Source organism: Pholcus phalangioides, unplaced genomic scaffold (assembly GCF_987345545.1).
Source record: "Pholcus phalangioides strain wild (caught in Gottingen) unplaced genomic scaffold, Ppha-v1.0 ptg000012l_1, whole genome shotgun sequence".
Classification (NCBI taxonomy): domain Eukaryota; kingdom Metazoa; phylum Arthropoda; class Arachnida; order Araneae; family Pholcidae; genus Pholcus; species Pholcus phalangioides.
The window spans coordinates 8,615,609-8,638,087 of NW_028301605.1; the positions used below are offsets into that span (position 1 = coordinate 8,615,609).

Here is a 22,479-nt window from a genome sequence, read left to right on the forward strand (position 1 = left end):
GAGAGAAACCGGCTCTATATAACGACTCATGAACGAATCGTATACCTGAATTCGTAACCATGGTAACCCTTAAAGTATGCCTTTATGTAAACAAATAAAAAGTTTATTTTTAAGTTGGTTGACGAGTTGACTCAAGCTTAGTGGTAAAAAGTGACTCAAACTTTAGAGCTTGATAGCTCATGAAGGAAAATAGTGAAGTTTTCGCATCTGATTTCAAAATTTGAGTTTAAAAATTCAATAAATTAAGAAAAATCACTTTTTTTTTTGTAAAAAATCTTGTATTGAATGTAAGTTTGAAACTGCGGTGATCGAAAGGTATGAAGTGTGCTCCTTACTATATTCTATCAATGTTTCATGTTATTCATGCCATTGCTTGTCATGTTTATTTTTTACTTGAATTCACAGATCATATTCAATTTCGTACAAGATATTACTTATTATAATGATCTTGTCGCTTTGAACAAGTTGTTAGGACTGACATTAGAACATCCTGAGATGTGAGAGGCTGGGAAGTGTTTGAATTATCTATCTTGTATGTTTTGTCCATTGTGTCAAATGGGCAAATTCCCATCTTTGATTTTGCACTTTTCCCAATGGAAAAGGTAACGACGAAAAAGATATGAGTCCTCAGACTCGATACTTCGAACCAACAAACAACGACAGCTTAACATCATTCCTGAAAATATGTGTAGAAACTTCAGCATTTAAAAAATACATACAACATCATGACTGCCAAAAAAAAGTAACAATTTCATGAACTGCAAAATCTATACAAGCTGTATAAAACAGCCTTTTTGAGACTACCTCTTTGAGAATATTTTCAGGAGAATGACATCAAATTGGTTGGTTCATGTTCTATTACCAGTAATGATGTTCGAAACCCCTTGCGAGAATAAATATTTTTTGGATCCTTGGCACATTTCTTAGTACTGTTTCATCCAAGTAGTCTTTTGGGCATCAGCGAGACCATCTTTTGGGCATAAAGACAATTTCCTTTACTGAAGGTTAGTGTGAAGGATCATGGAGAATGATCCTGTGAATTAATCCTCAGGTTCCTTCCCAATATCATGTAAGGGCTCCATAATGGCAAAGGCTTGTTCTGCAGCTCAAGTCTACAACATACTTGCCTACAGTATGAAAGAATGTTTGTGTTAGTCTGTGATACTCAATCAACCCGTGGCAGAATCTTTTGTTGCATAGAGGTACAACAGAAATGCCCCAGTAGCACAACGATATAGTACAATATCTGGACCATATCGTTATATATCGAAATGTCAGAGGAATATCAGATGTCATAACTATGATATAGAACGATCTTGTGCTATATGGTGCAAATTATTTATGATGTTAATTGATCAAGTCTTTAATTTTTCAGTCGAATATGTATTTGATTCCATGTGAATAATCTCTACTTTGAAGGACAACAACTTGGGACAATAAATTATTTTAATATAGTTTGAAAAACATAGATCTATATCATGAACCGGACAAAGATCTATATCAGATTCTCGATATAGACCTGATATAGATCTTTCAAAGAAGACATAGTTCTATATCCTCAACATGACATACATCTATATCGTGAACCTGACAAAGATATATATCAGATACACAATATGCTGATATATCAACATATTGTGTCCATTTAAATAAAAATATTGCCTTCAAATAAAAATTTGGAGAAAATTTAAAGTCGAGCGTACAATTTTTTGTTTGAATGGAAATTAAAAACGTTTGAATGAATAATTTTTCATAAGAAATTTTGATTTTAATAGGATTAATTATGTTGATATATAAAAATCATTTCATCAGTTATAATTGAATCCTTACTGTGTATGTTTTACATCGTAGATGTTGGTATTTTAGTAGGGAGCAACAACTTATCCACCGTAACTTTAATTGCCACTTTATAATTGCACATATTTTTTTAAGTTAGAAAAATTTGCTCTTGTTTTTGTTGTATATGTGTGTTTTTCTTAAAACTATTTATTATTTATTTTTTCACTTTGATGTGTTTTCATTTTTCACCATACTTTGAGAGTTTTAACTTTTTTGTGTTGCATATTTTTATTATGTTTTATTAGCATAAATTAATAATTTTAAATAAATAATTAATATACTACACAATACATTAATTTGTTTCTTGTGTTATAATTTCCTTATTTATAATATAATTTTTTCAATTATCTGCCTCAAAATGATAAATATATCTCACTATTTCTCTATTTTGTAATTTTTGAGTGCATACATATGAAAATGAATAAATTTAATTGAAAACACAAATAAAACAAACCATTACTTGTAAACTAATGTGATAATAACATCCTGTAGTCAGTTCTGTTGTGGTGGGTTGGTAAGATGCGGAGTTACAGATGGGAAGGGTTCAGGGTACATGGGTTCAAACCCACCCACCTACAGAAAAATACACCTTTTTTTTTCCTTCTGAAAGGGCGCCATCTATCGTCCAAAATTTGAAGTATTTGAATATATCATATTCACGATATAGATCTATTTATCTCTGACTATGCCTTTTTTAGCCAGAACGATATCGTGACCTGATATAGATCTATATTGGAAACTGAAATTTTACGATATAGATCTATATCTTTGTGCTACTTGGGTGGTGAAACTAATTGAAAAAGCCTTTTTTTCACCCTTTAAACTCAGATTTGGTGCCCCTTCTGGAGTGGAGCCTAGTATGGCAAAGGTCAAGAGCCTCCCCTGCTTGGTATATATAATATGCATAGAGAGATACAGAAAAGAAGGGACAATACCTCAATATCAAAGATGTGCACCGGTGACCTAAATAAATATATATACACATTAACATAATCATCGTGTGCCCTCTCAGACATTGAAAAGTCTATTTGCACCTATAATCTTGACACTAACCCTCTTGATTCAAGTCTGGAGGAAGGTTTCAAAAGGTATGTTTAATGCTCAAAAGGACTCCTCTTCTTGCCCCTGAATTCCTTATCACGCTAACACTTTCTAGATTTACAGCACCCAAATCTCAGTCACCTTCGCATCATTTGTTCATTTATTGATGTGTGATATCATATGTTATATTATATATTTTTATCACATTTTATCTCATTCAGGTCTGAATAGACATATCCAGGTATGCTTCGATGATTCTGGATTACATTTCTCACTCCAATGGCTTCGGATCATCATCATACTGGTGATAGACAATTCAAGTTTGTGCTTATCGGAGATCCATGTACCGGCAAGGTCATTCAATCTTTTGAATATTGATTACTGATTGAACTGCATATGCTTTTTTCAGTGAATTGAATATTGATTAAATCCCCAACCGACGGGACCCGATACAACATGCAATGTGGGGTTAGATTGGTAGGAGGGAATGCAATGGGATAGAAGCATTCTCTGAGATACAGTGTGATGAAGCAAATATGGTTGGGAGACTTTGATTTAGATAATTTATAATGTGTGAGCATAAACAGAGACAGAAACCACTGCAATGCGGTTACATTACAGTGGATTCTGTCTGTTTAAAAAACTTGAAATCAGTCATACATTAACAGTATTGTGCATTTATATGTTTTTCAGACATCCATAGCTCAAAGATTTAGTCAAGATACATTTGATAAACAATATCGTCAAACTGCTGGCGTGGATTTCTTTCTTAAGCGTGTCACTTTGCCAGGTAAATGGACATATTGCTTCTCTCTCAAGTGATGCCTAATTTATTTACTATTGACTTTATGCATCCCCCAATCTAGGAGCACACAGCAAAGAAGAATTATTCAGTAGTGTTTGGAGTGAAATGCAATGTCATGACCTACTTCTGTAAGAGGTAGCTGGCTGTAAATCATCGGAAGATGATACACCAGGGCTGTGGTCGTTGGTTATGGGAATTTGACATACCAGTCTTATCAGCATCATGGACCCTGGTTTCCACACCATTTTATAAATGAATGAAAAAACAATTTTAAAATCAATAAAAATTCAAAGTGATTTCAGAAGTGATAGAAAAATTCATAGTTATCAGAATCAATAAAAAATTCAGAATTAATAAAAAGATAATTTCGAAATTAATAAAAAAATAATAATGCCAGAAATATTTAAAATCATAATGCTAGAGAAAAAAAAAGTAATTTGAGAATTAATAAAAATTCATAATAAACAAAGAAACAATTTAAGAATTTATAAAAAAAAGTAATTTGTTAGAATATTATTTAAAAGTAATGAGTGTAAGGCTAGGATTTCTATGCTCTAAAAATTTCTAAGATATGCTCTATAAAAGAAAAGAAATAATTTTGGAATTATTTCTTATTTCTTTCAATTTTTTGCATTTATGCTTTTAAAAATGGTAATTATGCCCTATAAAATGATAAATATGTCCTAAAAAATTTTTCATTCCTATCTCAAATAATATTACTTTTGGCAAAATGATGACAATACTTCTAACTAAACTATAAACTATTTTGAACCATTATTTATTGAATGAAAAAATATTCATTTCAAGCAAAAATTTCCCTATTGTGTAAGTTTTACCCCTACTAATTCAGAATTAATATACTGCCATCTATAGTTAAAAATACCTAGCCAAGTACTGTATTTAGCTTTAGAAAAGCATTGCACAAAATTAAAAAAAAAAATGTTTAGATAATTCTTTTTATTTGATAAAACTCTGTATCTGATAAAATTCCCACAAATGTTAAAAAGTCCCCCCACCTCCATTTATCAAATTTTTAGCCAGTTTTTCCCACGAGTCACCATCATCAGATGATTAATTTATTTACAGCCACACACCAGTGTCGTTGAGGGGCTAGTATTTTTACGCTGTAAAAATTCAATGTCATCGCTGATTGATTGAAGAACCTGAATTTTGGGGTTTTTTTTACCAATCAGCAACAACGTTTAGTTTTAAGTGCATAAAAATCCTAGCCCTAAGAGCTCTTACCAAAGGCGGGAATCGAAAAAACCAGTCTGAATCGGGATTGGAATACCGAGGAAATAATTTACCTTCTATCGAAAATTATGAAATATGCAAAATATGGCTTAAAATTTTGTAAATGCATTATCAGGTAAAAATAGCGAAATATACAAAAAAATAAAAATATGCAAAGAAGAAATTCGAGCCCTGGAAATGAGGAATATAATTTTAATTACCAAAAAAGTAATGTCAGAATTAATGAAAAATAAAATGCTAGAATTAATGAAAAATAAAATGCTAGAATTAATGAAAAATAAAATGCTAGAATTAATGAAAAAATGTCAGAACTAAATTAAAGAAATAATTTCAAAATTAATGAAAGTCTCAATAATGGTTTTTGTGGCCCACCTATTAAGAAACTGTTGGAGATGTTATTGAAGATGAACATTTCAACTAAACCATTTGTGATATTATCAACCATAATATGAGATTGTAGAATTTGTCTTTGAATTTTATTTGTTGATTCCTTCCATCTGATTACTACTATTACTGTTCACAATACATATTTTTTCTCAGCATTTTATTAACAATTCTTCCTTTAAAATTAGGTGCTTTCAATGTCACGGCTCAGCTGTGGGATGTTGGTGGACAATCCTTAGGAGGTCAGATGCTCGACAAATACCTCTATGGAGCAAACGTAAATGATTTTTCTTGAAAAAAAAAAAAAGAACAATACTTTATCAGATTTGCTTTCCAATGTTAAAAACTGGAATTTTTATGTGTTGAAACAAGTGTTGCCAAATAAAACTGTAATGAGAGTTCCCTGACAGTAAAATACATATGCAATTTTAAAGCCACCTCCTTGGACCTTAGAACAGAGATCTCATTGTTTTGCAAACCATATTATACCTTTCTAAAAAAAAATCGAGCTGTGATAGACAATCATTTTCAGTGTCCTTCGTTTCAGCATTCGAGGCAAATTGTAACCATTACAGATGATTTTCAGGGGTGTAGTGGGTAAGTAAATGGCTAATTCAGCATCTTATGCCACAGTGCATGAAATAAAAAAGGCAGAAAGGTTGTGTCTCTAGTGCTTTAGATGGTAGCATGCTTGCTCGGTTTGCAAGAGGGCCCCGGGTTCGAATACCAGCAGTGACCAGATCACTTTTCTTTCCAACTTCACCTCGGCATAATATCCTGAAAATATCCGTTTCCTTGAGATGTTCTAATACTTCTCAACAGAGGTTCGAGAGATTGTTTGCTGGAACACAAATGAGTTTATCATACATATTATCCTGTAACAATAGAAAATGTATGCTCAAATAGGGTACAGCAATAGACGTCACAATACCAGATTGTTTGGCAGCAACTCTGTGTACAATATTTATACATTGGTAGCCATAGGCGTACGCAGAATTTTCTCGGGGGGTTTAAATTTGTTTTCTTCTCAATGAGGGGTTTTTAAGTTTTTTCCTGCAAAATAACATTATAATCTTGGATTGGGGGGGGGGGGAGTGAGGACCCCCCTTTCCCCCTGCATTCGCCAATGTTGGTAGCTAATGTCAATTTCATTGGAAGCTGTTTTTGGCTATCTTTTCAAAGCAGAGGAAGAACTAAAATACTGCATACTGATCTGATGGATTCCTCTATCCAAACCTGTATCCTGATGATATAATGCACCATACATTTAGTGTGTGCATTTTTCATCTTTAGTCTTTCATCTATGCGAAATTCCCAAACATTGACATTAAAGTGCATACTTTAAATTCATATGTGGTTGCCAAACAATGAAATGAAAATTACACTATGATAGCATTGTGATTCATGTGTTAGTTTTATTTTCCGAAAGCAAATTAATGTAGTTTTTGTTTCCAGGTTATCATGTTTATTTACGACATCACATGTCTCAGTAGCTTTGAGAGCCTACATAAATGGATAGATGTCGTCCATCAAATATTTCGTGAAGATCCAGTCTTGCCACATTATGCTCTTATTGGAAATAAAAGTAATGAAGGCTTATATGTGAATATATCAATTTTAATCCATTTAAAGATGCCTTCTGTCATTTGATAATTTTTTTTCTATCATGTTAATTTTCTACACAATTATACCAACACTTAGTTTTTAGTTGATTCCGAATGGCTTTTTTATTCTAGTAACATATTGGCAGGACTTGACAAATCTCAGATCACTACAACATTGTTTGGGTCCACCAACTGGCTGCTTTAGCTCTTGAGAACCACCCAACCTCACAATTGTCCTGCACGGTCACTACAATAACTAAAAAATTGGTATTTTTCACACATAAAAACTTTTCTATATTTTAGAACAGTAAACTTTTGTGAAGCACTGCTCTCTTGGCCATGTCATTATTTTCCCGCAGCTCCCCAGAATAGTTCAGAACAGTGTTTTAAAAAAATTTACCCATGGCTCTCTTTAGACAATATATTTTATCGTGGCTTTTTTTTCTATCCAGGTCCCCCCCCCCCCATCATCTAGGAGTGACACTCTTCCAGCGTATGATGTTTTGTGTAACTTTAAAGTGAATAAAATTTTTATAAACGAATGGATGGTCTCCACTGGATTTCAGTCACTTTTTGTCTAGTGGAGTTTCTTTGAAGGGCTGTCTCAATATTATGGGTCCCGGTCAAAATGATGTTCTGGGGGCCCAGTACTCAGCTAAAAGTACCTTACATCCAGGCTTCTCAAACTATGAGCTGCGGCAGCTTAACAAAGGTTTGTTTGAAAAGATCCTTTGTTGAACTGCTATGGGGAGCCTTGGATAAGCGTTTATTAAGATAAGGGGCAACATGGGTGGAAAACATTTGAGAACCCCTGGCTTACATATTTATTTGCTCATATTTCAAAATCATAGAACCAGATCGCATCATGATTTGATCCCCCTAAGCCAGATGGGCCCATGTGTTACGACAGTCATGGCTCTGTGGGCAGTCCTGCCAGATTCACACTTTATCCCACCATACAGTATTTCACTTCTTCACAGCTCTCTGTGACCCATTCAAGTATCATGCTTCTCCTTTCACTTGATTTTTATCCATGGGTCCCTTAGAAAATCCCAGGACTGCAAGAGGGAGGTTTGTGCATGTCCTTAGGTTCAGTAACACAGGCCTAGAAAAGAACCACCTAAAAGTACTGAATTAGCACACATCAAATAAACCAACTTCCCTGACAAAGGTTAATGATGTCCCAAGGAACTTTCGAGAACCACTGTTTTGTGGGAGTTATTCTGAGGTGTCTAAAAGGAATGTGGTTCTGAAATTTATTTCTGCTAACAAACCTTTTCCAAGGTTGTATATTGGTCATTGAAAAGATGCAGCACACTTGTCTTGTATTTTCAGTTAAATAAATCGCCGGATTCCCTAAGTTCACCCCCTCCCCAAGTAGATGATATCTAAGCAATTAAGAAAAATTTACTTCTCTGCTTTATATCATCTGCATTTTCGGACATATATTTTTTGACTCTCTCTTATATTTTCTTACAAATCCAAATATTAAATTTTGTCTTTATGCACTTGCAGTTGATTTGGAACATATGAGAACAGTGAAATCTGAAAAGCATTTGAAGTTTGCTCAAGACAATGGAATGAGTGCTCATGGAGTTTCTGCCAAAACTGGTGAATCGGTGAGGTTTTTTAAAATTAATTTCTTCTCATTTGCCTATTGCATAAAATTTAATAAGTTGAAATGAGTTAAGATGGCGATTACAGAGATGTAATTTTTTTTTTTTCATTTTAAATTTCATCACATATGTTTAAACAGAAGTGGTAACATTTGTGTACATGTAATTACTTTTCTTCGACAGGTAAATTTATGTTTTCAAAAGACAGCGGGAGAGTTGCTCGGCATTAGGTTAACTAGATCAGAACAAGAGAATGCTCAGCCCGTCGTCAAAGCAGAGATAACACAGAACCCAACTGTGCCACCTATCAGCCATGAAACAGTCCCTTTAAATACCATGAAGACATCAGCATGTGTTATACAATGAAAAAAAAAATCACTGGTACCAGAGTAGGTTTTCATTTAAAGTTGTGGCATAGTCATTGTTCTGATGTGTGCACTGTCAACAGCACGTTTTGCTTTTTGTATGTTTAGTATCATTATCTGTATATGGTGGTGACCAATATTGTTTTCTACAGTGCAATGACAAAATAATATGCTATCATACATAGTTCTGTAACTTATTAAATTTACTGTGTTCTACAAAAATTCTGTATATGAGGATTGGAGTATTTTCAGCAGAGACAAATCATTGTGATAACCCACAGTAATAGTATCATTGCCGTAGTGATGATATAGTCTAAAATATCATTTTGCTATACGCAGGAAAGTCCTTTCAACTTGAAATCTACAACTATATGCAACTTAGACAATGGTACAGTAAAGTGATTACAGCCAATCAGATAGAGCTTTTATTACACATTAAGAAATTTATTCTGTAATATTTGGAATGAAATTCTTCATGTTTGGTATTTTTTGAGTTAGAAAAAAAAATGCAAAAGAATACAGAGCTGGTAGTAAAAAGTGGCAAAAACAGGGCTCCCACTCAAAAAATGAGATAAAGTAGGAAAACGCAGGACTAAAAAGTAGGATGGGGGGAAGGTAACCCCCTTAGACAACATAATCATAGCATAATGAAATGCAAATCATAGCAACATAATCATAGCAAAAAAAAAAATTTAATTTTGAATTAACTTTTTTTTCCCCTAGCACTATTTCAGTCAAGCCAAAACAAAATGACCCCAGTAGGATGGGGGAAGGTAACCCCCTTAGACAACATAATCATAGCATAATGAAAAAAAATTCCTAAAAAAATTTTTTTTTGCAAAAAAAAAAAATTTAATTTTGAATTAACTTTTTTTTTCCCCTAGTACTATTTCAGTCAAGCCAAAACAAAATTACAAATGACTTGGTTACAAAACCAATTTTTGGCCAAAACAGTGCACTAGCAACCACAGATAATTCTTTGCTGTCTCTCCTCATATATATTACATTCTTTTTTGGAGTCTTCCAAAGTGAAGAGCTTGTCAAAACTCTCTTCGACAAGGCACAGCAAATTTTGAAGACATAAGTTTTTTAAGAATGAGGCACCTTCGAGACCACTTTCGAAAGCACAATGCAAAATGTGTAAATTACAAGATCCAACGTAAATAAGGCAAGGTGAACCAGATAGTTTTACTGCGTTGTTCATCATTTTTAAATTTTACTGTTTTGTTCACATTTTACTGTTCAATGCCAGTGTAATCATTTTTGACAAATGAAGCACTTCCATTTCTAGCTCTTTGCTGAGCATTGTAAATATTGTTTATGCCTCTTCATGCCTTAAAAATACAGAAGACAACTGAATGCTATTGGGTAGCATCAGAATCACCAAACCTATAATACGCCTATGTATCCAACTGCTTTGAAATGCAAATTGTTTCACCTATTTGCACCATAATTTTGAATGATGAAAGTTACTGTCCAAGACCATGAAGTAATAAATACAAAATCATTTTTCCATACAGACAAAAGTTTTTAATGAGCACTATACTTGTTGAACCCTCAAACTAAGCAAATGAAAAATTAATCAACCAAATGGTCTACATACACCCCCCTCAAATAACCTTAAAAATGATACAATTTCTGCTTTGGCAGAATCATTAATTGCATTCTCCAACATTTGTAATATTTGGCAATATATAAATAGTTTCCTGCTCAATTAAAATCAATTACACAAATTTTGTCGATAGGATTTGATAGAAAAGTAGGACAAAAACTAGAAAGTAGGACAAAACCGAAAAAGTAGGACAAAACCGAAAAAGTAGGACATTTTACCAAAAAGTAGGACAAGTGGGAGTCCTGCAAAAATCAAGGAAATGATACGTAGATCATGCTCACAATTGTATTAATTTCATTCAAATTGAATCAATTCTCGGTTGCAAAATACGGTGGTCTACAAGGAGTGTTGTTCGATTTTCTCGATTAACACTTCCCATTCAAGAATTTATGTTATGCTGGTCTTTGTTTTAGCATGAGTTGCTGTGTAGGTGCTCTTTCCATGGTACTGGGCATGAGCAGTGCTCACTATTAAAAAAAATTGAAGATCTTTGCATCAGTGTAGTGTGATATTAGTTAATGTGCAAATAGGTGATTATGTATCATTCTAATGATCCGTCCAACCATATAATTGATGTGGAGAGCCATAGACTGTGACCGTTACATAAATAATAATTACCCTGTATGTGCTGGTGTATAAGCTGACCCTCAAAAATCAGTGCATTTTAGATGAAAAAATTCATATTTTTTTCATGCAATAAAAGTTAGTGAAAAATGGTTCAGACTTTCTAATCCACTTCTCCTTATTCTCTGAGCTCTACAACGAAGAGGCCAAGTTTTCGTACAGTGTGGCATCTTTGTTTTCATATTCAACTGTGCTGTTATTGCAGTTGTCATTTTCAAAAGAGGATGTCCTTTATAGTCCCAGCCATCACATTTCTGACACTGTACAACACTTTTTAAAGGATTTGATGATGACTTTGGTGAAAACAGCATTCCACACCTCGTGAACTTAATGGCACACTACGCCTATGTCTGGTTTCTGTAAGGCACTCTTTTTCTTGTTTCTTCATCTTCGGAATTTATTCAGTCTATAAATTCCTCCAATAATTTTTAAAATAGCTTGTTGATGCTGATCTAGACTTTTTTTTCCAAACCAAGTGCAACTCAGGTCTATCGCCGTGGGCAATTTACTACCTAGTGAGTTGTGCCAGAAGTGTGAGTGTACTTAAGTCTGAGTGGGTATCTAGTGTTGTGTCGGATTTTTCACTGCAAAATCTATGTTAATCCACTAGGTATTAAAGCCAACAATGTTTTTGATTTTTTTTGCTCTGGCTTAATATAATCGGTTCTCTGAGGTTCGAATAGCTACAAAAAACACTATACTGATTAGAGACATCATCTAAAGTAGCCCAAAGACATCACAGATATTTAAGCTACTTCACCACATAGCTGCATGCCATTTACTACCATTTATGAGTTGGGTTGGAAATGAAGGCGTCATCCATCGGTAGGCCTCAAGAACATTTAGGAAAAAAAATTGTGTCTATATTCTTCCAGTTCAAACCTGGGACATGAAGGCAACCTTCACTGTGGTAGACAAGTATCTTACCACCATGCCATTTGCGCACTGGATTTTCAAGCTATCCATCTAGCTATATGATTTTGTGAACTGGGGGGATCAATAGTTTCTCCTCAAAAACCGACCCATGTACAATACAAGCCGACCTTTCCCTAAATTAAAGAACAAAATGTTTAACAAAAAAACTCAGCTTATACACGAGTATATAAAGTATTTATGAAATTATTTTGTAGGGCTAACTAAGAGCAACAATATTTTTGTGAATCACTGTTTATCATGCATAATGTTTGAGCCTTTTTCCTAAATTTAGTGCAGGTACATAATTTTTTCCTTAAGCCATTTTCAATTGCATGAGCTTAATAGACATGCACGTTTATTCAGCTTCAGTGTTAAAGTCCATGAGTGTTGGAAGTGTTTCAGACTGAGTTTCAAACAGAAAATTCTGATTTGTGAATTAATTCTGAGGAGGTGGACACCACTTTAAAAAAAAATCAATGCAAAGTTCTCAAACACTTTCATCACCTGTGGCTCTGAAACCACTGATAGTATTTCTTTCAAGAATATCCGTCATCCAGCGATAAGGGGAAAAGTAATCAACCAATTAAATCCCCATAGATCATTTAGCGATGATTTACAGCCAGCTATTTCTTAGAGAGTCAGTGTCATGGGAAAGTCACATAATGAGATAAGTCACGGGAGAGTCACAGAATGAGAAAAAAATGATAGGAGTCACGAAATAAAAAAAGGCATGGAATTTTTTAAGGATCAATTTTCAGATTTTCCTCCCGTAAGGTTTTGCGCTTGATATTATTCCTGCAAACTATGGTCTCTTATTGGGCTTCTCATTGTGAATGCCAAATAGATACCTGCAATCATGCAGTTAAAAAAGGTTACCTCAGCAAGTAGCAGAAACAACTGTGATTTCTATTTTCGACTGTCATTGTGCCAAATTGAGATGAAATATTTGATTTCCCAAGCAAAAGAGATATTTTGCCAAATAATTTTTCTAATGCCTTCAAATTTTTCGTTGACCAGTGTTCAACTTTTTTTTACAACTGTGAACTGATGAAATTAATTGAATAATTTTGCAGACTGGCGAAATGGAGGAAATAATTTGCGAACCACCACAAAATAGAAATAAATGGGAGAAATAATTTTTGCAGACCAGCAAAAAATAAACACAGTGAAACCTTGATATGATACTCTGTGGACCAAGGGAAAAATATTGTTGTAGAGGGATTATTGTTATCAGAGGTGCCGACATGAAAAAAACATTGGGGGGGGGGGGGGGGACTTAAAATTTCCAGTCGCCCCATACATATGGGACTGAAGCCCAATGTAAGAGGGAGAGGGTGCTTTTTGCATTGTATATTAATTAATTATAAGGGGGCTGACAAGTGTTCTGGCACCTATGATTATTTCATCGAGTGCCAGTAGTTTAACATTATACTATAGGCATTTCCCAGCAACACTTGGAAAAATATTGTAGAAGAATTTATCGGTATATCAGTTATCATTTGTAACGAGGTTTCACCCGGCGAATAGAAATAATTTTCATACCGGCACAAAATAAATAGGAAAAATAATTTATGGATTGCCAAAAAAAGGAGGGGGGGGGAATAATTTACAGACTGGCAAAAAAAAAACCTGCAAAAAAAAGAGAAATAATTCACAGGTCTGCTGATGGAATAAAAACCAATATAAAATAAAAAAGACGGTATATTTAATAAATCTAAACTTATGTAACGGCAACTTCCTATGGACAGGCAACAATCCACAGTTGAACATCCTCAAAGCAGAATTTTTTACACTGTTTTGCAATGAGCCTATGGCTGACTGGAAATGTTCTGTATTAAAAATCACCATAGAAAAAACTGGTGGCAGATAGCAGCACTACACATAACAAGCATTACACAGAAACAAACTTCATGTCAGGTTTCACTACGTGTACACACACATTCCAACATGTACCAATTTGTTAGAGGTTCCGCAGAGGAATATGGACGAGGCACATGTATGGTTTAGTAGTAGTAAAAATCACCATGCATAAAAAAAAATCACCTGCCACTGTGATGCTCGAGTAGTCATAATGACGGATCGCTAGGTCGCGGGCTCACAACAGCGCCACAGTGGTGGTCAGCTGAAGTTGGTTTTCTGTGTTTCTCAGGAGTGAATATGAGCTGATCTCCCCGTTAAAAAGTCTTGTTACAGAGAGCAACATGCCTACAAATGGTACAAATATTCAATCATTACACTTCACTTCTGAAATATAGATTGCAGCACTGAAAAATCAGACATGACCTAGATATGCACTCAGACTGTTAGGTACACACACTTACACCACAACTCACTAGGTAGTAAACTACCCTTGGCGATAGACCCGAATTGTGCTCAGTTTGAAAGAAAAGTAAAAATCACCATAATAGTATTTTCTACATTATTTTTAAAATTCTTCCAGATTTTGGAATATTCTGCTTTGGGGTTGAACACTGTGGTAGACCATAAGGAAAAATAGTCGTATTTACAAAATTAAAAGGCCAGAAATATAGACACAAATTTGAGTATTAAAATCAAGATGAAAAGAGCTTATTAGAGCAATTTGTGATTTAAATGAGGTAGAAAAAGGAGAAAATTTAAGGGTTGATTGCCTGTCGGCTACACAAAGTTTGCCATCTTTGGAATATAGCCGATATATATACACCTTCAAATCACTCTTTTGGTCAATCACATGCTTGCACATTTTCTCGATCAATCACTGACTTGGTCCTTTGCTCTTTGGAGGTCACTCTTTGAACTTTCACATGCATGTTCTGGTTCACTCACATGCTTGCAAACTTTCCAGGTCATTCTTTTGGGGTCTTTCATAGACCTGGTCCCTTCCTCTCTAGGTCTCTTCTTGTCATTTACATGACCAGATACACACCACCTGCTCATATCTTTTTATTGAGACAGAGTGGCGGGCCATGTTCTAGTTAGCAGGAGAGGTCATTCACATGTTAGCACACTGTTTTGATCACACACATGCTCACACAAAATCTCTAGGTTTTTTTTTTTTTGTCTCTGTCACTAATTTGGTCACACACTGAAGTAGTCGCCTGCTCTCTATGCAATGGAAGATTTATAGTTTTACTGTCTGTGAACTATACACATTTCTTTTGGCCCTTCTCCCATTCAACTAACTAACCAATCATTTTTCAAATTTAGCGCAAGATAAGCTCTTTGTAAATATGCTTCTGCTCGCGAGGATCAATTTTCTTTTTTGTTGCAACACTGGAAAGACTCGTAGCCTCCAAAATCGTTTATAGCAGAAGGCTGCAGCAATGCATTCTCAATTGGTCTGGTTTGGGAGGGAAAAACCCACCCGAGGAATGGGCCACTTCATTCATCCATCATGATAAATCAGTTTGAACAGGTTCCACCTGATCTTAACACATTCACATCAGGAAACAAAAATTCTGGTTTAAAAAAAAAGCGTTGTTGAGAAATGAGAATTATAGTTTTGCGCATGTTGAAATACAATGAAACCTTGTTACAATGATACTCGATATAACGATAAATTCTCCTACAAAGACATTTTTTCGAGTCTAGTTTAGAAATAAATGCCTATAATCTAAATGTTAAAAACTTATGCCTCATGATATATAAAAATCTCTCTACAAAGATTTTTTCCTCAGTCTACCTTTATCAGGAGTCCAGCCAAAATTTTGGTCCGTTTTCAAGACACTTTGCAAAATTCTTGATCTGAAAAATGAACCATTCACAAAATAATAATGAAACCATAAATTCTGCATTTCATTTCTGATAGATTAACTAGATTATTTCCTTTCCCACAAAAAAATAAGAGAAATTTTTACAAAAACAGATTCCTGTTTATATCGAAGTTTCACTGTATCTTTATATCACTAAAATACCCTGATTTATATGAAAGTTTCGAGAAAAATAGTCAGATGTGAATGTGTTAATAGGCACATATAGTATATTAATGTGAAAACAAACACAACAGAAATCTAAAATCTTGCCATACCAGAAACGTTCCTCAAATATCTATAATAATGTGATCCTCATGCATTCCCAAGAGATCTGTATGATCGGTCCAGGGAATTTGTTAGTGCACATCTATGCCCGAACCCAGACCTGCAGTCAGTGGCTAGCTCCCCCAACCACTGGACTGTCAGGTGGCAAATTTCAAACATACAATTATAAAACTTTATACTCTCTTTAACACAGAAAACAATAAGATTCATGATTTCTTTTACTTTTGATATAATTACATATATATTTGCAATAAATTATCATATGAAATCACTTAAATATATCACTGATATAAGCATACCAATTTCGCACATGTAAAGAGTATCGCACAATATATTTTTTCACCAATTTCTACAATATTTCTTTGAATTATATACACATTAAATACTTTCATATCATTAAATCACTTTACAAACAAAATTAAATTCTGAGGTAACGTTTATAAGAATGTCTAGATAGATAGTTAAGAGTCATTTCAGGAATATTGTCCGATCATTTAGCCGGGATTACATTATCTATCTATCCCGGGAGGGACAGAGCTTGGGTCGTGACTGGTCTGTCGGGATTACATTATAAGTTTGATAAACAATATTTTATAAAACTTAAATAAAAACCATTAATAAGCCTATTGGTTACATTCACTCAAATGTAACCAATATGTTTATTGGTTGAATTTTTCAAGTTTTATAAAGGAATTTTGATGGAGTAATACCGGCCTTATAGAGAAACTGTCAATGAAAATTTACAATCACATATCGCAATGAGTCAAAGGAATGATGGACAACCAGAATTTTGGGTTAATTCCCAATATACGATATAGTTTTTTTTTTCTCGCCAATACCATCTCCTCTGGCACATTTTTAAAGGTTATTGGGCATTCTTATCGTTCCCCAATAACCCTAGCACACAGTCCCCAAAATCGGGTCTGATGATTAAAAAAAAAAAGTCACCAAACAGCAGTATGTCTTATACTGGGAATTTACCAAAACTGATTTTCATGTTGACAGCGACGCCTACAGCACTTTTTAATTTTATTATAGCTGTAGGTATCACTCTGTGCAATAATTTCCTGAAGCAAGGCTTCATAAATTGAGAAAAAAAATCAACCAACCAAATCTAGGCACAAATAAAATATTTCAGGAGCGAAACATTTTTTCTGCTCAAGATAGTGATTACATTTATGAAATTTTAGGTGTCTGTCAATGTTTCAGTCACATTGGGAGAACCTAGGATTCGCCAAACTCTTTTGAAACACTTTTAAGACATTGAAATATTGTCTGCGATACGGCAGAATATATAGGAACATAGTAGAAAGGATCAAATAACTTGGCTATATTAACAAGACTTGCTGCGAATTTGAGCACCTTAAAATACACGTGTACCACCAGATTAGATTTAGCAATGCCCCCCCACCCAGGAAAAGAGGGGTCTATTTCTTTGTGGGGGGGGGGGGGCAAACCCTCTTGCATGTAGTAATGCAGGAGAGTCAATTATGCGGAGGGGAAAATGTGAGCTGATCCAGAAAGGATAAATTAAGTTGGCTCCATATTACTGCGCGATTGTTGTCAGAGTGTGGTTTGCTGAGCAACGTTGACAAGTTATGAGATAAGTCACGAGTCGATGTCTCTAAGAGCAGTGGTTCTCACAGTGTGAGCCGTGGCTCCTTCAGACATTGCAGTGAGTTGTCATTAGTGTGTGCCCATTCAATGCCATTAAGCGATTCTTTGTTAGATTATTCCAGGCAGCCGTGATTACATGTCTGCTAGGGCAAGGGTAGAGACAGGTTGGTGAGTGGTATGGTTTCATTTATTTTTGTAAGTGGAGGGCCTGGTCAGAAACAAGACTAACAGCAAATGAATGGGGGAAAGGGAAACGACTAATCACTCTCGGCCAGGTATGTCAGTGGCTGGTGATTGAGGAAACACTGCTTTAGAATAAGGGGTTGTGAGACTTTTTTAGTTCGAGGGTCACATATGCAGTATTTCTGTCATGAGCCAGAAACTCATGTGTGGTTATATATATACATCATTTGACCCATATTTTATGGGATATTCCCGTAATTTGTGCTGTCTGAACTTTTTACATATAAAATGTCCCATTTCCCCCCTCAATTTCAACAAGGCTCAGTTCAATTTTTGAAATTAAGATCATTTTCAAGATATTGAATTACATTGTGATAATTATGGCTCTACTTAAAATTACTCATATATATTCATCTCCCATACACATATTTCTTGTGAATTACATTTTGACTTGCTCTTAACTAATTACAACCAGGATTGCTTGTGTCTTAGCACAAATCAATAACTCTTAACGTAACATATGATTCAGTTAATTCCCAATATATGGTTTCTTTTTTTGCCAAGAAGATTCTGACTGCACCAATGATTGACAAATCAAACAAAAAATAATTTCAGGCATTAGCCAAATTTCTTAGGAGCCAACAATGATTATAATCACAAGAAAAACGGTCCAGAATAATTTTGTTTTTTTTAAAAACTTTTCTGAGACTTCATATACTTTCCATACAAAGAGTCATATAAGATAAAAGGCAACACACTGTCATGAAAACAGAAAATTTTAGGCACTAATAAAAATTTTGGAGTCGCTTGGGATTAGTAAAGCCCAGAGATACGCAAAAACAGCAACATGTCGCCAGCATAATCTGCGCAGCATATTGAAAGGTTCCTATTGTCCTGCCGTATCACTGATCAAAAAAAAGCCAGATCAGGTCTGGCGATAAAAAAGGATTCACCAAACAATAGTATTAATTATGTTGAGAATTTACCCATTTATTCATTCCTGTGGTCAATTCCTAACATAGAGTAAGTTTTTTGACTATACTAGAACACAGTGACATGTCGGTTAATTTTCCATAAGCTTGGACAGCGCCAATGTGGTACCTTTTTTCCACGCCAAAATTGACAGCCAAATCAGAATTTGCTAGTTTCTGCAGCCCTTTATTAATTATATTAACTAACCAAATAACTTGTTAATTCAATTTTTTGTAGTTTTTGCATTTCCCGCCATATTTGTATTATCATATATCAGATTTCTTTGCCTATTCAGCAACTGCTTGACCACAAAAAAAAGTTCATGCATTAGCACTGACTATGCTTACAGAAAATGAACTGATATGTGACCAACACCATCCTCTCTGGCACATTTTTTAAATGCTTATAGTTCTGTGGTCAACCTAAGAAAATAGCACCAAATTAGGTCTGGCAATATTAAAATAGTTACCAAGCAGCAGTATTCTATATCAAGGAAACAAGTTATTTTCCGGATATGATACTGAGGTGAACTTGGAAAGAAAAGACATCACGTCTCCGCCGGGACATGAACCCAGGCCCTCTTGCATATCAGGCAAGAATACTACCATCTACACCACTGGAGACATAACCCTGCCTTCGTTATTTCATGCCCTGTGGCGTGAGGCGCTGAAGTAGAGGCATTAGTAGCCTCTATTAACTTCAGGAAATAGCCCCCGGGTGGGACGGTTTAAAGTGAGATAGATGGCTTTTTTCTCAACCCGAGATATCATGGAAACAGTTGTTTTCTGGATATGATGCTGAGGTGAACTCGGAAAGAAAAGTCACCAGGAGGAGACGTGATGACGTTTCTTTCCGAGTTCACCTCAGCATCATATCCAGAAAACAACTGTTTCCTTGATATCTCGGGCTGAGAAAAAAAGCCAGTATTCTATATGTTGGGATTCGCCACTGGCACCTTTCTCCTACTGTTGTACAAAGGTTGGACACACACCTGCTCGACTCATCCATTCTCGTTTTTAGAAGATTATAATCAGGGCTGGCCAAATCAGAAGAATTAGTATTGGTACCTAAAGTTTTCTTGTGCAGTTACCAAATTGAAGGCTGAGAACAGCACACGTTGTTTGGAATTTATAGCAGTATATCATTCAACATGAAAGAGGGTCACCATGCCCTGAAAAAGTAAAAAGTGGTACAGATGCATTATAATCCAAATCGCCAAGGGCACCATAAGTCACCAAGCAGACATAATGGTGCCAGGTTAACTAGTAACGTGGGCTATTCAAATGGCATCTTCCTTTGTGTAATAGTATTTGAAATAGAATCATTTCGTTCTCCATTGTCTAAACGTCTCATTGTCTTCTCACTAGAATCATGTTTCCACAAAGTTCTAATTTTCCGATATATTTATTATTTTTTGTAACTTCTGTCCTTCCGTTTTCAGTGCCATAAGGAAATATCATTATTTTAGTTTACTAATATTTTAAAGAGTCTGGATGCCCAGTGACTTGTGCCCGGATCGGTTTATTTTTCGGAGTCCTGGTTTTAACTTTTTTTTTTTTCTGGAGAATATTTATTTTTACAACTAGGACTGTAGTTTTATTTAAGAGGGAATTCCTAAACGAGTCTGGATACTCAGAGAAACTTATACTCAGGCCCATCATTTGGGGGACATTGCCCATCCCTGGCTTTTGAAAATACACTAAAAATGGTGTATATATATACACATATAAAATTATAAATACATTGAGTACATGTTCCTCGCCCTCTCTGGAAAAAGTTAAAATGACGGCCCTGCTTATAGCTGTATCGATTTATTTTGAAGAGAGTTCAGGTTTTATTTTTTTTAATACTGAGAATATTTATTTGTAATATTATTGTTGGTTTCAACTTTTACGTTTTAAACGGTTTTTTTTTTGGCGTCTGTAGTCAGTCACAGCCCTGGTGACTTTCCCTCCGGCCCAAGGACGTGTCTGGCGCCGAAAAAACCAGTCACCAAGGGATCTGGATTATATTGCATTTGTTCCAAAGAAGCATTTTTAAGCACCCTATTCTTTCGGTAAAAATTTTTTTCTGGCACCTAGATTTTTTTTTTGTGTGATTTGTCAAGCCTTGCTATAATCACGGAAAATTTGCAGAGGATCAATGGAACTTTAACAAATCCACAAAATTGCATACATACACAAACAATCCTTACACAAGATTAAATTACAACTGAACCCCACTATTGTCCATCCACCCGATGTGCCAACCTTACGCAGTGTCAGAAATTTTGAGAACAAAAAAAAATCCTTTTGTAGGGAAGATTAACACACGTTAAACGATGAATTGATATAATATCAAACTCGTTAAGTGCTGGTGAGGTTAAATCGGGGTGGGGGGTTGACGACATTTTCTCTTCTTCCATACCTCTTAGCTACCGCACAAACACACACAACCAATACATATATATATTATCGTCATCGAAATAGTTATGGGAAGGAGATAATACACACATGCCCATAGAGGGCGTGACTACAAAAAAAAAAAAGAGGTCAGATGGCGAACATCTACATTGTGCTTAGAAGTCAACCGGAGGACCATGATACGGCGCAGAATCACACCAAAAGTCACCAGGTGGCACAGTTTTTAATAACCAGGTTCGGACCTCGGATTCAGAGGAGGTCGTTTCGAAGGGTATGTAATAGTGACAATCCCTCTCCTTCATGTCGTACGGTGGCGCGAGGATGTCGATGAAAGCCGCCGGACCACTGACGGCGTGGATCTCGTGGTAGTTGCCTTTCGTGGGGCTCAGTATGCAGGGCTCGTCACCCTCGCCGACGTCCAGGGAGTCGTGCTTCTCGACCGGTATCAGCAGCTTCTCCTCGGTCGGCTTCAGCTTACGGCTCACGTCCCTAGGCACCCGGACGTTGTTGTGTTGGAGGGCGCTGTACGAATGTATCTGGACGCGGCCCTCGATCACCTTGAGCACGCCGTGCATACCGGGATGGTCGTGGAGCGGTATCCTCGCGCCGTGCTTCAGCACGAAGATGCCCATAGAGAATTTGGAGTTCTCCGTCACTTCTATGTAAGTGACTGGAGCTCTGGACCTAGTCCTCAAACTCTGGTCGGAGGATAACACGGACTTGCTGAGGTTGACGTCCTTGGCTCGCAGCTGGCTGATCGAGCGGACCAGCTTCGACAGACACTCCGAAAACGTCTCTTCCGTCAGGCTCCTGGCGAAAGTCGATTGAGCTTGACGAGCGACTACCTCTACAAGAGCCGCCATGATTGTTTTCCTCCTTGCTTCATGTGCAACATATTCTGGACCGCTGTAGAGGTCTGGGACCGATCAGCAGACGACAGGTCCAACTCCTTTGGCCATACATTTTGTGGAGCCAGTACGGGACATCTAAAAGTGTATACTGACCATATTTCTTCGAAAAAAAAAAGGTTGACTTAATTCACAAATACCGGACATTGCCAATTATCACCAAAAAGTTGCCAAATTACAGCACCATCGCCAATAACGGCGGAAAATGTTCAAAAACAACCCAAATAGCTATGAAGAAATGGTATTTATTCGGCCTGAAAAATATACTGAGAAATTGAATTTTCTGGATGTTAATGCCGAAACATATTTGGAAAGAAAAGTG

At 35.7% G+C, this 22,479-nt stretch overlaps 2 protein-coding genes across 2 annotated transcripts; one reads left to right on the top strand and one right to left on the bottom strand.

The window, feature by feature from the left end:
- The first annotated feature begins 48 nt into the window (after positions 1-48).
- On the top strand, positions 49-9,125 carry LOC149079427 (ras-related protein Rab-28-like). Its single transcript, XM_089239966.1, has 7 exons — positions 49-315; positions 3,102-3,234; positions 3,574-3,670; positions 5,512-5,600; positions 6,779-6,908; positions 8,443-8,546; positions 8,727-9,125. The coding sequence occupies exons 2-7, from the start codon at positions 3,160-3,162 to the stop codon at positions 8,907-8,909; spliced, it is 678 nt and encodes a 225-aa protein (XP_089096092.1). The 5' UTR covers positions 49-315; positions 3,102-3,159; the 3' UTR covers positions 8,910-9,125.
- Positions 9,126-16,275: 7,150 nt separating this feature from the next.
- LOC149079428 (2-aminoethanethiol dioxygenase) lies at positions 16,276-22,133 on the bottom strand. Its single transcript, XM_089240150.1, has one exon. The coding sequence runs from the start codon at positions 22,110-22,112 to the stop codon at positions 21,405-21,407; it is 708 nt and encodes a 235-aa protein (XP_089096276.1). The 5' UTR covers positions 22,113-22,133; the 3' UTR covers positions 16,276-21,404.
- Positions 22,134-22,479: the final 346 nt, after the last annotated feature.